This window comes from Lepus europaeus, chromosome 18 (assembly GCF_033115175.1).
Source record: "Lepus europaeus isolate LE1 chromosome 18, mLepTim1.pri, whole genome shotgun sequence".
Lineage (NCBI taxonomy): Eukaryota > Metazoa > Chordata > Mammalia > Lagomorpha > Leporidae > Lepus > Lepus europaeus.
In genome coordinates, this window is record NC_084844.1 from 36,284,684 (window position 1) to 36,301,192 (window position 16,509).

The following is a 16,509-nucleotide window of genomic DNA, read 5'->3' on the forward strand; positions in this document are numbered from 1 at the left end:
CACTTCTGATCCAGTTCCTTGGTCATGTGTCTGGGAAAGCAGCAGAAGATGGCCCAAGTACACAGACACCTGCCACCCACAAGGGAGACTAGGATGAAGTTCCTGGCTCCTGGCTTTGGCCTGGCGCTTCCCTGGCTGTTGCTGCCTTTTGGGGAGTGAACCAGCAGATGAAGATTCTCTCTCTCTCTCTCTCTCTCTCTCTCTCTCTCCATATTTTCCCTCCCTAATTCTGCCTTTCAAATAAATGAATAAATCTTAAAAAAAAAAAAAAGGAAATACTACCCAGACCCCTAGCCTGTGAAGCAGCAATAACATGGTTATTTATCCAAGAGAAATGAGCACAAACATTTACAAAAAGAGTTACACAAGAATCTTCAAAGAAGCTTTATTCAAAATAGCCTGAAAACTAGAGATTATCCACCAATAAGAGAAGTGATAAATGCTGACCTATTCATATACTGGAAATGCAATAAAAATGAACAAATGACATGGATGGACCTTACCAACAAGCTGAGTGAAAACAAGCCTTAGACAAAAACAGGACATAGTGCATAATAGTACAGGAATTTTACAAGTGAAACTAATTTTTCATGGAAAAAAAAAAAAACATGAAAACAGTGATTGTTTCTAGACAGGGTGGAGGCAAAATTGTGAATAAGCATGGGGAAATTTCTTGAGTGATAATTTTGTTCCATGCCTTGGAGGAATTTGAGTTACAGAGGTCTATGTACTTATCAGAACTACTCTGAAGGCATGTGCATTAAATTTTTTGTAAATCCTATTTTAACAAAAATTAATCAATTACTGTACTTTAGGTAATGATATGCATGTTGATGTTTGTCCTTACTTTGGAATGCAAGGACATTTGAATATGAGATAAATCAAGAATAGCAAAATTCTAATGGTGCAGTATAGGAATACACATTTCCACCATAAAAATGTTTCAACTTCGCTCTGTGTTTGAAATTTTCTATGTCTTCACACTGGTTAACAAAAGCATAGCTGAGTATACCTTCTTGGATAGAACCCCCCCTTACTCTTCAATTTGCCCAACTGGCTCCAGCTGAATGGTTCCATGGCCATTCTTGAACAGAGGAAACATATTTCTACCACAGAGTGTGTAACTGGTTTAGAATGCTCCTCCTTCAAACACGGGGTGTGCTTCTATACATCTTTGCTCAATCAGCTCTTTCAGAGGCTGAGACCACCGGATGTAAAATAGCAACGCACAGCAACACCAATTACCCTACTCGAACAATCTAGCAAGCTACATGTTTGTTTATCTTTGTTACCTACCTCCAACACACCTACATGGAACGGAAAACCTATAAGAATGACTTTGTTGTGCTCAGTGTTGTTTCCCCAGCACCCTCAAGAAAGCCTGGCATGTAAAAGGCAATCAATAAATCTTGTCTGAGTGAATGAAATAAATGAATGGGGAAAGTATAAATGACATTGCTTTACAAGAATCCAATTTGGCAAATCTAGCAAGAGTCTTAATTTTATTGATGTCTCCAAATTACATGAAGAGAAAGATATTTATCTCAATATTATTAAAACACAAAAGGATTAAGAAATCTAAGTCAACATCTACCTATGGAGAAAAGAACACATCCATCTCCAAGCCTCTGACTACTGTTTGCAGTTCCGGTTTTACTCAAACTAAATCTTATTCTTTAGCTTCTATGACAATTTCTTACCAAAAATTCATGACTGTATTCATATTATAATTTGTGTCTTATTTTTTTAAGATTTATTTTACTTATTTTAAAGGCAGAGTCAGAGAGAGGGAAAGAGAGAGACAGAGAAATCTTCCATCTGCTGGTTCCCCCCGCAAAAGATTACAACTGCCAGAGCTGGGCCAGGCTAAAGCCAGGAGCCCAGAGCTTCTTCAGGGTCCCCCACATGGTTGCAGAGGCCCAAGCACTTTCCCAGGCGCACCAGCAGGGAGCTGGAACAGAAGTAGAGTAGCCAGGACTCAAACTGGCACCAATATGGGATCCTTGCAAGCGGAAGCTTTATCCATTATGTGACAATAAGAGAACCTTTTTTTATTATTTAAGTTTATAGCCCCTATTAGCTCCATGGCAGCAGAGACCACATCTTTTGCACTCACCACTGTATAACCCAGTCCTGTGTAGAATAAATGAATAACACTTAAATCCACATAACTCAAGGCACCAAGTCAATGTCTAAAACTGAGAAAAAAATTTTCAGCATTTAAATATATTTTTAAATAACTGAAATATATACTAAAATGAGAACAGCTAACAGATTTGAAAAAACTTTAGTGAATTAAGAGAAGTGGGAGTTTTCCACAGTAGTTAAGACTTTATTTAGGGGGTCGGCAATGTGGCATAGCAGCTAAAGCCACTACTTCTGACACCGGCATCCCATATGGGCACAGGTTCAAGTCCCAGCTGCTCCACTTCCAATGCAGCTTCTGCTAATGTACCTGGGAAAGCAGCAGATGATGGCCCAATACTTGGGCCCCTGCACCCACGTGGGAGACCTGGAAGAAGTTCCTGGCTCCTGGCTTTGGCCTGACCCAAAGCTGACAGTTGTAGCCATTTGGGAAGTGAACCAGCAGACAGAAGCATTCATTCATTCATTCATTCATTCTCTCTCTCTCCCTCCCCTCCCCCATAACTCTGCCTTTCAAATAAATAAATCTCTAAAGAAATAAATAATAAATTTTAAAAAGACACCATTTGGGGTACCTACACACCCTACTGGAGAGCCTGGGTTTGAGTTCCAGCTTTCTATTTATGTGCACCCAGGTGGACAGCAGATGATGGCTCAAGCAACTAAGTCACTGCCACCCACAAGGAGACCCAAACTAACTTCCAGGCTCCCAGCTTTGATGTGGCCCAGCCTCAGCTGTTGCCAGTGTACAGAGAGTGAACGAGCAGATGAAATATTTCTCTCTTCCTCTCTCTCTGCCTCTCAAATAAATAAAAATAAATATTTTAAAAACGGGGAGCAAACAGAACTGCTTTTTTCCCCTTATGAATCTCATAAAACTATTTTATTTTTAATATATATATATATATATATATATACACACACAACTGTGGTTTTTCTTAAAGTCCAACATTTTAAGCAAGACAGTCTATATTTACCTTAGCAAAAAAACATGCAATAACATTGTTAGGAATGGGTTGGAGGAGGGAGGCAGTGCTGTGACGTAGTAGGTTAAGCTCTGCCTGCAGCACTGGCATCTCATATGGGCACCAGTTCCCAGAAGAAGCTCCTTCTCCTGGCTTTGGATCGGCTCAGCTCTGGCCATTGCAACCATTTGGGGAGTGAACCAGCAGATGCAAAATTCTCTCTCCCTCTTTCTGTCTGTATCTATGCCTCTCAAATAAATCTTAACAAAAAAAAATAAAGGGGGGGGAGGAAGATGGGTTGGGAAAAAGCATGTTTATCCAGAACACAGGCATAACAAATAATCATATTTTCTTATGTTACATCACATGTGTTGAAAGAACAGGCCTGCAGAATCAGCCCTTAAGGCATTCAGATCTGGCTAAAAAGCCCATGAGAGTATTTCAGGCATGGAAAGCCAAGACACTCTGGCAAAAAAAAAAAGACTAAATGAAAGATCTCTGTGAGTGAGATCCCAGCAGAAAGAACGGGCCATCGAAGAAGGAGGTACCTTTCTCTGAAGGGAGGAGAGAACTTCCACTTTGACTATGGCCTTGTTTGAATAAGGTCGGAGTTGGCCAACTCAAGAGGCTTCCATAGCCTTGGCAGCTCATGACAAGAGCCTCGGGTGATTACTGACGTCATAAATAAGAGTGTCAATTGTTAAACCAACAACGGGAGTCACTGTGCACTTATCCCCATGTAGGATCTCTGTCCTTAATGTGTTCTATGTGAATTAACGGTATAACTAGTACTCAAACAGTACTTTATACTTTGTGTATCTGTGTGGGTGCAAACTGTTGAAATCTTTACTTAATATATACTAAATTGATCTTCTATATATAAAGATAATTGAAATGAATCTTGATGAATGGGATGGGAGAGGGAGTGGTAATGGAAGGGTTGTGGGTGGGATGGTGGTTAGTGGGGGAAAAAGCCGCTATAATCCAAAAGTTGTACTTTGGAAATTTATATTTATTAAATAAAAGTTTAAAAAAAAAAAAAGAAAGAAAGAAGAGGCCTGACAGGTTGGGAAAGCTAGGAAAGCTGGTATTTCCCTGCTGTCATCTCATACAAAATGGTGGAGATTGCACAAAAGAGAAACCACTGCAAAGCTACACTTCTCACAGGCCACGAAATTTGGCACAGCAGGTTAAGAGACTACTTGGGACATGTATCCCCCAGTCCAAGGGCCTAGTTATGAATTCCAGCTCCACTTCCAATTCCAGCTTCCTGCTGATGCAAACCAAGGGAGGTAGCAGTTGATGGCCACAGTACTTGGGTCCCTGTCCCTGAGGGCAGGAGGAGGGGACCCAGATTGAGTTCCAAGCACCTGGCTTCTGCTTAGGCCAGCCTCAGCTGCTGCAGGCATTTGGAGAGTGAACCAGAAGATAAAAGATGTCCCTCAGTGTCTGTCCCCTTGTCTTTCTTTATTTATTAAATTTTTTTTTTTTTGACAGGCAGAGTGGACAGTGAGAGAGAGAGACAGGGAGAAAGGTCTTCCTTTACCATTGGTTCACCCTCCAATGGCCACTGCAGCCGGCGCACCACGCTGATCCAAAGCCAGGAGCCAGGTGCTTCTCCTGGTCTCCCATGCGGGTGCAGGGCCCAAGTACTTGGGCCATCCTCCTCTGCACTCTCGGGCCACAGCAGAGAGCTGGACTGGAAGAGGGGCAACTGGGACAGAATCCGGCACCCCGACCAGGACTAGAACCTGGTGTGCCGGCGCTGCAAGCGGAGGATTAGCCTATTGAGCCACGGCGCCAGCCAATCCCCTTGTCTTTCTTTCAAATAAAATGAAAACAAATTTTTTAAATCATGTTTTAAGTTCTTCCTTTCAGCTGATGCTAATTATATTCCTATGTCATCTACACATTGTTCACCTTTATTTACTATTTAGTTTTTAAATGTTTAACCACAATATGTTTATTTTCCTAATTTGAGACTTACAGATGGGTTATATAAAATCAACACAGGAAGCCAAAACTGAAGGCAGAAGCTGAAACTGAGCTATGTTTTAGCAGGGATTGATTTGCTGTCCACTTAAAATTACTCAAGGTAAACATGATTTTTATTATATTAGGTATCAAAATACCAAGTTATCACATATTATATATCATATGCATTATATAACAAATATAATTTTATATATATTATGATTAGTCTACAAAAATCATTGAGTGATTTATTTTTATGGTGACCCACATAAGCATCCTATGGCCCAACATATTATTAATAAAAATATGGCAGGTGATAAGTTTCAAAAAGGTTTAAATAGAATGAGTATCTTTCACTGTCACAGTAAGTATTTATGAGTGTTTGAAGGTACAGCTTAATGGTTTACAAACAAAAAGTAAAACTAAACTTCCAAACTCCTTGCATGGGATAGCTTCTGCTGTCACATTTGGGAAACATGAAGAACAACTTTTAAATGGTTGGCTTTGAATTTGAATTTGAATTTGAATTCAGAAAGAAGAAATTTGGCACTACCAAGAATTAAGACCATTAGAGATAAATAAGTTAACTTTAATACTAATAAAATATTCCCTCTCATTATAACCAAGCCAAGTGGGCAGTTAAAGCAACCTGAGGACCACTAAAGGAACATGCTGAACCCAGCTAAGACCTCTAATCACACAAGGGTCACCTTGAAAGCAGTAGCTGTAGCTTAGTCTCTGCCTCCAATTCTGTCAAAAGACAGCATTAATAGAGCAAAAAGCAGTCACTGTTAAAAAAAAAATCATACCAAATCCTTTCCTCTGATCACTACCTGAAAATATTTATCTTGATAGGTGAAAAACAAAACAAAACAAAAAAAAACAATGGAAAAGAAAAAAAAAAGAAGACCTAAATGAAAGATCTCTGTGAGTGAGATCCCAGTGGAAAGAACGGGGCCATCAAAGATAGAGGTACCTTTCTCCAAAGGGAGGAGAGAACGTCCACTTTGACTATGACCCTATCGGAATAAGATCGAAGTCGACGAACTCTAAAGGCTTCCATAGCCTTGGCAACTCATGACTAGTGCCTAGGGAGATTACTGACACCATAAACAAGAGTGTCAAATTGTTAAGTCAGCAACAGGAGTCACTGTGTACTTACATCTCATGTGGGATCTGTCCTTAATGTGTTGTCTAATGTGAAGTGATGCTATAACTAGTACTGAAACAGTATTTTTACACTTGTGTTTCTGTGTGGGTGCAAACTGATGAAATCTTTACTAAATATATGCAGAATTGATCTTCTGTATATAAAGATAATTGGAAATGAAAAAAAAAAAAACCCGGTGTTAAATTGGAAATGGCATAGAAAATTAATTAATTTTTAAAAAATATCACGTAGGATCTCTGTCTTTAATGTGCTGTACACTGTTATTTAATGCTATAACTAGTATTCCAACAGTATTTTTTCACTTTGTGTTGCTATGTGGGGGCAAACTGTTGAAATCTTTACTTAATATATACTGAACTGATCTTCTGTATATAAAGAGAATTGAAAATGAATCTTGATGTGAATGGAAGGGAAGAGGGAGCGGGAAAGGGGAGGGTTGCGGGTGGGAGGGAAGTTATGGGAGGGGGGAAGCCAATGTAATTCATAAGCTGTACTTTGGAAATTTATATTCATTAAATAAAAGTTTTTAATAAAAAAAAAAAAACAGATTTCGAGTCCTTTTGTCCGTGTCTTCAGGATGATCAGTTACAAAAAACTCAGCAAGGTCAACTACACATTCCAAACATATCACAACATATCAGCAGGATTATTTTACCTCCACAAAATAAATAAAAGTGACTAAAAGACACAGAACTGGGGCAGGCACTGTGGCATAGCCAGTTAAAGCACCACTGAAACACTTGCAAACCATATCTAAGTGTCAGTTCAAGTCCTGGCTACCCCGCTCCAGATCACGCTTCCTGTAAGAGGCTTCCATAGCCTTGGCAGCTCATGACAAGAGCCTCAGGTGATTACTGACGTCATAAATAAGAGTGTCAATTGTTAAACCAACAACGGGAGTCACTGTGCACTTACTCCCCATGTAGGATCTCTGTCCTTAATGTGTTGTACTATGTGAATTAACGGTATAACTAGTACTCAAACAGTACTTTATACTTTGTGTATCTGTGTGGGTGCAAACTGTTGAAATCTTTACTTAGTATATACTAAATTGATCTTCTATATATAAAGATAATTGAAAATGAATCTTGATGAATGGGATGGGAGAGGGAGTGGTAATGGAAGGGTTGCAGGTGGGACATTGGTTGGGGCGGGGGGGAGCTGCTATAATCCAAAAGTTGTACTTTGGAAATTTATATTTATTAAATAAAAGTTAAAAAAAAAAAAAAAAAAGAAGAGGCCTGACAGATTGGGAAAGCTGGTATTTCCCTGCTGTCATCTCATACAAAATGCCATACTGGCACAGTATGGCAGTGAACAATGGCCTAAGTACTACAGTTCCCACCACCACCCACATTGGAGAACAAGATGGAGTTCCTGCTGCAGACTTCAGTATGTTCTAGCCCCGGCTATTGTGGACATTTAGGGAATGAACCAGTGGACGGAAGACACCTCTCTCTATTTCTTTTTGTCTCTCCCTATCTCTGTCACTCTGCCTTTCAAATAAATATGTAAAAAATACTTCTTATTAAGAAGAGTAGTAATAATCCCTATGCCACTGAAGACAAATTCGATACTTGAGAACATCCTGATTTCCATTAAATCCAAAATAATGTGTTTGCTTAGAAATCTTTTAAGGGGGCCGGCGCTGTGGTGCAGCAGGTTAACGCCCTGGCCTGAAGCGCCGGCATCCCATGTGGATGCTGGTTTGAGACCCGGCTGCTCCACTTCTGATCCAGCTCTCCTCTATGGCCTGGGAAAGCAGTAGAAGATGGCCCAAGTCCTTGGGCCCCTGCACCCATGTGGGAGGCCCAGCAGAAGCTCCTGGCTCTTGGCTTCAGATCAGCACAGTCATTGCGGCCAACTGGGGAGTGAACCATCAGATTGAAGACCTCTCTCTCTGTGTAACTCTGACTTTCAAATAAATAAATCAATCTTTATAAAAAAATTTAAAAAAGGAATCTTTTAAGAAGAAATTATCCAACATAAAAAGAAAAAAATTCAGGCTGAAAGACACAAACACACACACACACACTCAAGGGGTTTCAAAGCAGTTTGGTGAATAAATTTATTAGCGGTACATATGCAAATTCTATTGGCCCAGAAACAAAATAACCAGATAACAGAAATCCACCCACCTATAGAAAAGATAAGGTATTTAGTCAACACCAGAAACTTACATGAAACCAGACAAAATATACAGTCCATACTAAATCCCACCCAGTGATGTTACAAAGCTTCATCTTCTTTTTAAAAACTTTTATTTTGGGGGCCAATGTGGTGGCATAACAGGTCAAGCTACAGCCACCAACACTGAAGGCCATGCGGGAGCTGGTTCAAGTCCTGGCTGCTCAACTTCTGATCCAGCTACCTGCTAATGTGCCTGAGAAAACAGCAGAAGATGGTCCAAGTCCTTGGGCCCCTTCACCCATGTGGGAGGCCCGTAAGAAGCTCCTGACTCCTAGCTTTACCTGGCTCAGCCCTACCACTGCGACCATTTGGGGAGTGAACCGACAAATGGAAGACTTTGTCTTTGTCTCTGTGTGTGTGTGTGTGCGTGCACGTGTGTCTAACTCTGCCATTCAAATAAATAAAATACATCTTCTTAAAAAAAAAAACTTATTTTTCATCACCCTAAGGAGTACACGCAGAGGTCAGCAGGCAAACTAGGACTGATACTACACAATGCAAGACATCAATCACAATTACAAATGCACTTAGGGGCAGGCGCTGTGGCACAGCAGGCTAAGTCTTTGCCTGGGTGTCAACATCCCATATGGGTGCTGGTTTGAGTCCTGGCTGCTCCACTTCTGATACAGCTTTCTGCTATGGCCTGGCAAAGCAGTGGAAGATGGCCCAAGTGATTGGGCCCCTGCACCCACGTGAGAGACCCAGAAGAAGCTCGGCCCAGCTCCGGCCATTGCAGCCATTTGAGGTGTGAACCAGTGGGTGGAAGACCTTTCTCTCTGTCTTTCCCTCTCTCTGCAACTCTACCTAATACATAAATAAATAATCTTAAAAAAAAAAAAAGGACTTAGACTTTGACTCTGTCAGAATTCCACGGGAATCGGTTCAAGTCCTGGCTGCTCCACTTCCAATCTAGCTCCCTGCTAAATGCCTAGGAATAGCAGCAGACAGCCTAATTGTTTGGGCCCTTGCCACACACATAGGAGACCTATAAGAAGCTCCTGGCTTGGACCCGGTCCAGCTCTGGCCATTGCAGCCTTCTTGGGAATGTACCAGCAGATGGAACATCAATCTCTGTGTTTCTCCCTCTGTAGCTCTATCAAATAAATAAATAAATCTTTAAAAATTCCACTGAAGGAATGTTATCCCATATAGGTGCAGACACATAACAATCTTAGTTCAAGTTCATTCATTACAACTTTGTTTAAATATCAAAAAAATAGGCATTTAAGTCTTTACATCTGGGCCAGCAGTGCAGCATAGTAGGTTAAGCCACCACTTAGGACACTAGGACCCCATATATCAGAGCACCAGTTCAAGTTCGCACTCTTCCACTTCAAACCCAGCTCTCTTCTACTAGGTCTAAGAAGGCGGTGGGTGACAGCTCAAGTATCTGAGCCCCTGCCAGCCATATAGAAGACCTAGATGGAGTCCCAGGCTCCTGGCTTCAACCTGACCCAGCTCAAATAATTAGATGGAGTGAACCAGGGGATGGAAGATCTCTCTTACTGTCTCTCCCTGTCACTCTGTCTTTCCAATAAATAAAAACAAAATCTTTTTTTTTTTTCATGTTTCAGGTGCTTTATTACTTTTTTTTTGCCAGGTAGAGTTAGACAGTGAGAGAGAGAGACAGAGAGAAAGGTCTTACCTTTCCATTGGTTCACCCCACAAATGGCCACCATGGCTGGCGCACTGCGGCTGGTGCGCTGCGCCAATCCAAAGCCAGGAGCCAGGTGCTCCTCCCGGTCTCCCATGGGGTGCAGGGCCCAAGCACTTGGGCCATCCTCCACTGCACTCCCTGGCCACAGCAGAGAGCTGGCCTGGAAGAGGGGCAACCGGGACAGAACCAGTGCCCCAACTGGAACTAGAATCCAGAGTGCCAGCGCTTCAGGCTGAGGATTAGCCTAGTGAGCCACGGCACTGGCCTTATTTATTTATTTTTAAAAATTTATTTATTTTATTTGAAAGTCAGAGTTACAGAGAGAGAGGAGAGACAGAGACAGAGAGAGAAAGTCTTCCCTCTGATGGTTCACTCCCCAATTGGCCGCAATGGCCACAGCTGTGCCAATCCGAAGCCAGGAGCCAGGAGCTTCCTCCGGGTCTCCAACATGAGTGCAGGGGCCCAAGGACTTGGGCCATCTTCCACTGCTATCCCAGGCCATAGCAGAGAGCTGACCAGAAGTGGAGCAGCCAGGACTAGAATCGGCACCCATACGGAATGCCGGCTCTTCAGGCCAGGTTGTTAACCTGCTGCACCACGGCGCCGGCCCCAAAAACAGAATCTTAAAAATAAATTAATAGCATTTTTATATCAATAGCAAACCAGTAAAGTCAGAAAAATCTGAAAAGAATTATTACACAGCTATCAGACTGAATGAAGAAGTTCCCCAAATGCCAACATGAAGCAAAAAACAACGAGATTCAGACCAAGGGTTAAGGAATATATTTATTTGCAAAAAAAAAACCTATAAGAATGTATCAGAAGTGGCTGCTAGTGTAAAAAAAAAAAAAAAACTTCCAGAAGTCTCAGTCTAGACTTCTGTAAAACAGAAATAATAATCCTCAGGGCCGGCGATGTGGCACAGCATGTGAAGCTGCCACCTGCAGTGCCAGCATCTCATATGGGCGCCAGTTCTAGTTCCGGCTCCTCCACTTCTAATCTAGTTCTCTGCTATGGCCTGGGAGAACAGGAAAAGATGGCCTAAGTCCTGGAGCCCCAGCACCCACATGGGAAATCCGAAAGTTCCTGGCTCCTGGCTTTGGATCAGCACAGCTCCAGCCAATGCGGCCATCTGGGAAGTGAACTAGCAGATGGAAGGCCTCTCCCTCTCTCCCTTCCTCCCTCTGTCTCTCTCCCTCCCTCTCTGTGCATAACTCTTTCAAATAAATAAAATAAATCTTTTTTAAAAAAATAAATAATAATCCTTATTTATACTAAGAAGCCCGGCACTGTGGCAAAGCAGTTAAAGCTACCACCTGCAGCAGCAGCAGCCAATACGGATACCAGTTCAAGTCCTAGCTGCTCCACTTCCAATCCAGCACCCTGCTCATACATCTGGGAATGCAGCAGAGGATGGCCCAAGTGCTTGGGCCCCTGCAACTGCACAGAAGACCTATGTAGGTCCAGGTTCCTGGCTTCTGCCTGGCCCAGCCCCAGCCATTGCAGCTATTTGGGGAGTAAACCAACGGATGGAAGATTTCTCTGTCTCTGCCTTTCAAATAAATAAATAAATCTTTAAGAAAACAAAAAGAATTTGCCAACAGAAATACTGAGCTTTTTCATGGAACATGATTTGCACAATTCCTGATCCACTTGATCAGCCATACAGAGCATTCTTCCCTTGCCTCTCAATCCCAATACCTCGTTATGCTGTTGTGCACAAAGCAGTCTCCCGGCAACTCATTGTGAAACCATAACATAGATGAGACCATAACACAACTATAAAGGTATCTCAAGATTCCACATAAGCTATCCCGCAGGAGAGTATGACGTATTAGGATTCATTGTCATACTTACAGGGATGCTCCAGACTTGCAATCCATCACTGTAGCCGATCATAATCAGCAAAGGTGGTTCATTTCCAGTGCTATGTATTTCCTGAAACTCCAGATTTCGTGACGTATCTACATTAGAATTATGAAGCAAATTTAAAAGATGCAGTTATCAACCAAGAAAATAACTACACTTCTTTAGTGGCATTAGGGTAACAACTGTTTAAACTGTTTTTCTATTTAACAGCAAGCACAGGAGGAGTCAGCGCTGCAGCACAGCAGGTAAAGCTGCTGCCTGCAGCGCCGGCATCCCATATAGGTGCTGGTTCGTGTCCACTGTTCCACTTCTGATCCAGCTCTCTGCTGTGGCCTGGGAAAGCAGTAGAAGATGGCCCAAGTCCTGGGGCCCCTGCATCCACATGGGAGACCCGGTAGAAGCTCCTGGCTCCTGGCCTCAACCAGCGCAGCTCTGGCTGTTGTGGCTAATTGGGGAGTGAACCAGCAGCTGGAAGACCTCTCTCTCTCTCTGCCTCTCTTCTCTCTCTGACTTTCAAATAAATAAATAAAATCTCTCTGCTGTGGCCCAGGAGTGCAGTGGAAGATGGCCCAAGTCCTTGGGTCCTGCACCTGCATGGGAGACCAGGAGGAAGCACTTGGCTTCTGGCTTCGGATCAGCGCAGTGCGCCGGCCACAGCAGCCATTTGGGGGGTGAACCAACGGAAAAGGAAGACCTTTCTCTCTGTCTCTCTCTCTCTCTCTAACTCTGCCTGTTTAAAAAAATAATAAATAAAACGAATCTTTAAAAAAAAAGAGCTGTGCCAGTATCAACACTAGGAACTTTAAAAAAAAAATAGAATATCTATAATTACTAGTACAAGTAAGAATCTAAAAATCAATCTCACTAGCAAAACAGAGATCAAACATCTGAAACAAAATAATCTGTAAATGATAAAAATGAAATATTTTGCCAATATTAACTAAATTGAAATATGAAGTATAACCATATAGAAATTCTACATCTTTAAATCTAGCACTAGAAGAAAATGCATGTTGCTCATATAACAAATAATCCCAATATTTCTAAGGTAACTGGACAGACTGTCAACTACAAAAAGAATTATATGAGCGCAGGCCTCATAGCAAAGGGGGTTAAGCTACCACTTGTGACACTGGCATCACATTTCGGAGTGCCAGTTCAAGTCCCAGCTCCTCTGCTTCTAATTCAGCTTCCTTCTAATGCAACTGGGGAGGCAGCAGCAGAACAGCCCAAGTGCTTTGGAGCCCCTAGATCTGGCCCTAGATCTGGCCCCTTTGGAGCTCCTAGATTTTGGCCTGGCCCAGCCCTGGCTGTTGTAACCATTTGGTAAGTGAACCACAGGATAAAAGATCTTCATCTTTCTTGCTATCTTCCTCTCTGTCACTCTGTCTTTCAAATAAAATAAATCTTTCTTTTAGAACTCATAAATGAAAGCAATCTATATCCTTTTCCCTTCACCAGACTTTATCACTCTATTCTTCTAGAAGCTATGTTTCTAAAGTTATTTATAACTGTCACCTCTATTTTTCATCTCCCGTTCACCCCAAAAAATTTCCTTATGTTTTCTGGCCCTAACATTCTTCCAAGTAACTTCTGTGATAGTCACACTAATCTCTAAGCTGAAAATCCAGCAGATTTTTTTAAGCATATCTTATTTGACTACTCAGCAACTATCACCAGCATTCACCATTTCCTCCTTGAATACTTTTCTTTAGTATTCCATGGATAATCCACTCCTTATTTTTCTCCAATGTCTCTACTCATTCCTTCACAATTTTCACTGCTGGCCCAACTTTTTCTACCTCTAAATATTGGAGTTATTCAAAACTAATTCCTAAACTCCCTTTCCTTCTCATCATATACCTTTCCCCTACGTGATCTTATTTTATCCATTGCTTTAGTTGTATCTACTGGTAATATCCTTGACATGCATTTGGGTTGTCCCAATAGAAGCTCAAATTCCACTCCATGACCATAATTTCCACTCCAAATATGAGCTTCCTCGAATGTTTCCTATTTTGGTGAAGAGCATCATTATCTATCCCTTTGATAAACACAGAATTCATTTTCTCCCCTCACTCACCCCCAAAACAGCTCATCTGTTACAAATTCCTATGTGTTCCTAAACAGATCTCCAATTTTTTCCACCAACACCACTCTATCCTAGCTAAAACACCTACTCTAAAAGCATAAGTGGCTTCCTTGTTGTATCCACCATGGCTCACCAAACAACACTACAAAGTGACCTACTTAAACCACAAACTATGCCATACCCCTTTACCTACAACCTTGGCATTCTGGATTTGCTGCTGTGTAAACATCAAAATCATTAAACAAATTTTACACTGAGAAAGTAATTTTTTAACACGTATTTTCTTTGACAGGAATTCATTGGCACAAATACATATGACTCTATACCTAGCAAAATTCAGAATTATAAAATTATTTACATGGAGCCTAATTACTTTTATAACTTACATCTGAATGATAGTTTTATAATTTCCAATATGCTTTTGTGTACATCATTAAACCTGACACATCAGTCCTGTTTTACTTGCAGAGAGGTCAATTTCATTTTATCATTAACACAAACAAGTTAGATATGACTTATTCATAGCTGAATGAGAAATCTCACAATTCTTGATGTTCAATCCAGTATCCTTCTACATACTAATAGCACCTCAATCACAGGTCATTCCTTTTGGAAGGGTTCAAATGACACATTTTAAAAAACCATTAAAAAAGGAAGTACCGGCCGGCGCCATGGCTCAACAGGCTAATCCTCCACCTTGCAGCGCTGGCACACCAGGTTCTAGTCCCAGTCCGGGCGCCGGATTCTGTCCCAGTTGCTCCTCTTCCAGGCCAGCTCTCTGCTATGGCCTGGGAGTGCAGTGGAGGATGGCCCAAGTGCTTGGGCCCTGCACCCCATGGGAGACCAGAAGCACCTGGCTCCTGCCTTCCGATCAGCACGGTGCGCTGGCCACAGCGTGCCGGCCGCAGCGGCCATTGGAGGGGTGAACCAACGGCAAAGGAAGACCTTTCTCTCTCCCTCTCTCTCTCACTGTCCACTCTGCCTGTCAAAAAAAAAAAAAAAAAAAAGGAAGTACTTTTCTCTGAAGGGAGGAGATAACTTCCACTTTGATTACGGGCCTGTCTAAATAATGTCAGAGTTTGTGGACTCAAAAGGCTTGGAGGCTCATGACAAGAGCCTCGGGTGATCACTGACATCATAAATAAGATGTCAATTGTTAAATCAACAACGGGAGTCACTGTGTACTTGCTCCCCATGTAGGACCTCTGTCCTTAATGAGTTGTACTATGAGAATTAACGGTAAAACTTGTCTTCAAACAGTACTTTATATTTTGTGTGTCTGTGTGGGTGCAAACTGTTGAAAGCTTTTCTTAGTATAGAGTTGATCTTCTGTATATAAAGATAATTAAAAATGAATCTTAATGAAGAATGGACGGGAGAGAGAGTAGGAGATGGGACGGGGTGGTGATGGGAGGGTGGGTATGGAAGGAGGAACCACTATATTCCAAAAGCTGTACCTATGAAATTTACATTTATTAAATAAAAGCTTTCTAAAAAAAAAAACCCTGAGGTCATTATATGAACAAAATCTTCTTTCTCTTGTTTTTAGATTCTGCTTAGCCACTTGCTCTGGATGACAGTCGTTCTTAAGAATTCGTTGCTTTTTAACAAAAAGGCTTAATTTTGTAAAAACATTTATATTATTCTTGAAAATTAATTTATGATAGAGACAAATAATCCTTATTCTTTTACTTCTATCCTTACATCCTGCATCATACCACCACAGAATTCTATCCAGAAATATTCCTTATCTTCTTCAATGGTTTCTTTTTTTTATACCATCCCTAAACATGAACCTCAGTCTTTGCTGCTGAAACACCTACCATCCTGTGTGCTTTTAGCTAACTACAATATTCTCTCCCCTCCTTTAATTCACCCATCCTTGGAAAGCCTGTCCAGTCTTACCTGTAACACTACCCTCATTACTGCACACAATATGCATATAATGGCACATTCTCCCCCCTTAGAAAACTGCAATTATAGGGTGAGGACAGAATCTTGTGTTTCTCCTCACAACTGAAAAGTTGAAGGGTATTGCGCTGGCATTGTGGCACAGCAGGTTAAGCCACCACCTGCAACCCTGGCATCCCATATGTGGGACAGTTTGAGTCCCGGCTGCTCCGCTTCCAATCCACCTCCCTGCTAATGGCCTGAGAAAGCAGTAGAGAACGGTGCAAGTGCTTGGACCCCTGCACCCATGTGGGAGACCCAAAATGAAGCTTCCTGCTCCCAGCTTTGGCCTGGCCCAGAGCTGGCCATTGCAGCTATCTGGGGAGTAAACCAGCGGCTGGAAGATTGGTATCTCTCTCTCTCTCCTCTCTCTGTAAGTCTGCCTTTCAAATAAATAAATCTTTAAAAAGAAAAACCAAACCTGCTTCCTCTATATTCCACATCCATATTGATACCAGCTTCATATTACCTACATCCAGTATACAAAGTGTGTTGT

General features: G+C 41.7%; 1 protein-coding gene across 6 annotated transcripts in view; it reads right to left on the bottom strand.

Moving 5' to 3' along the window:
• BCAS3 (BCAS3 microtubule associated cell migration factor) overlaps positions 1–16,509 on the bottom strand; it is a 602,204-nt gene that overhangs the window by 557,932 nt on the left and 27,763 nt on the right. For all 6 annotated transcript variants that reach the window (XM_062215515.1, XM_062215514.1, XM_062215517.1 and 3 more), the window contains exon 5: positions 11,960–12,066. In XM_062215515.1, coding sequence (XP_062071499.1) covers positions 11,960–12,066 — 107 coding nt within the window. The remainder of the gene's footprint in view (positions 1–11,959; positions 12,067–16,509) is intronic.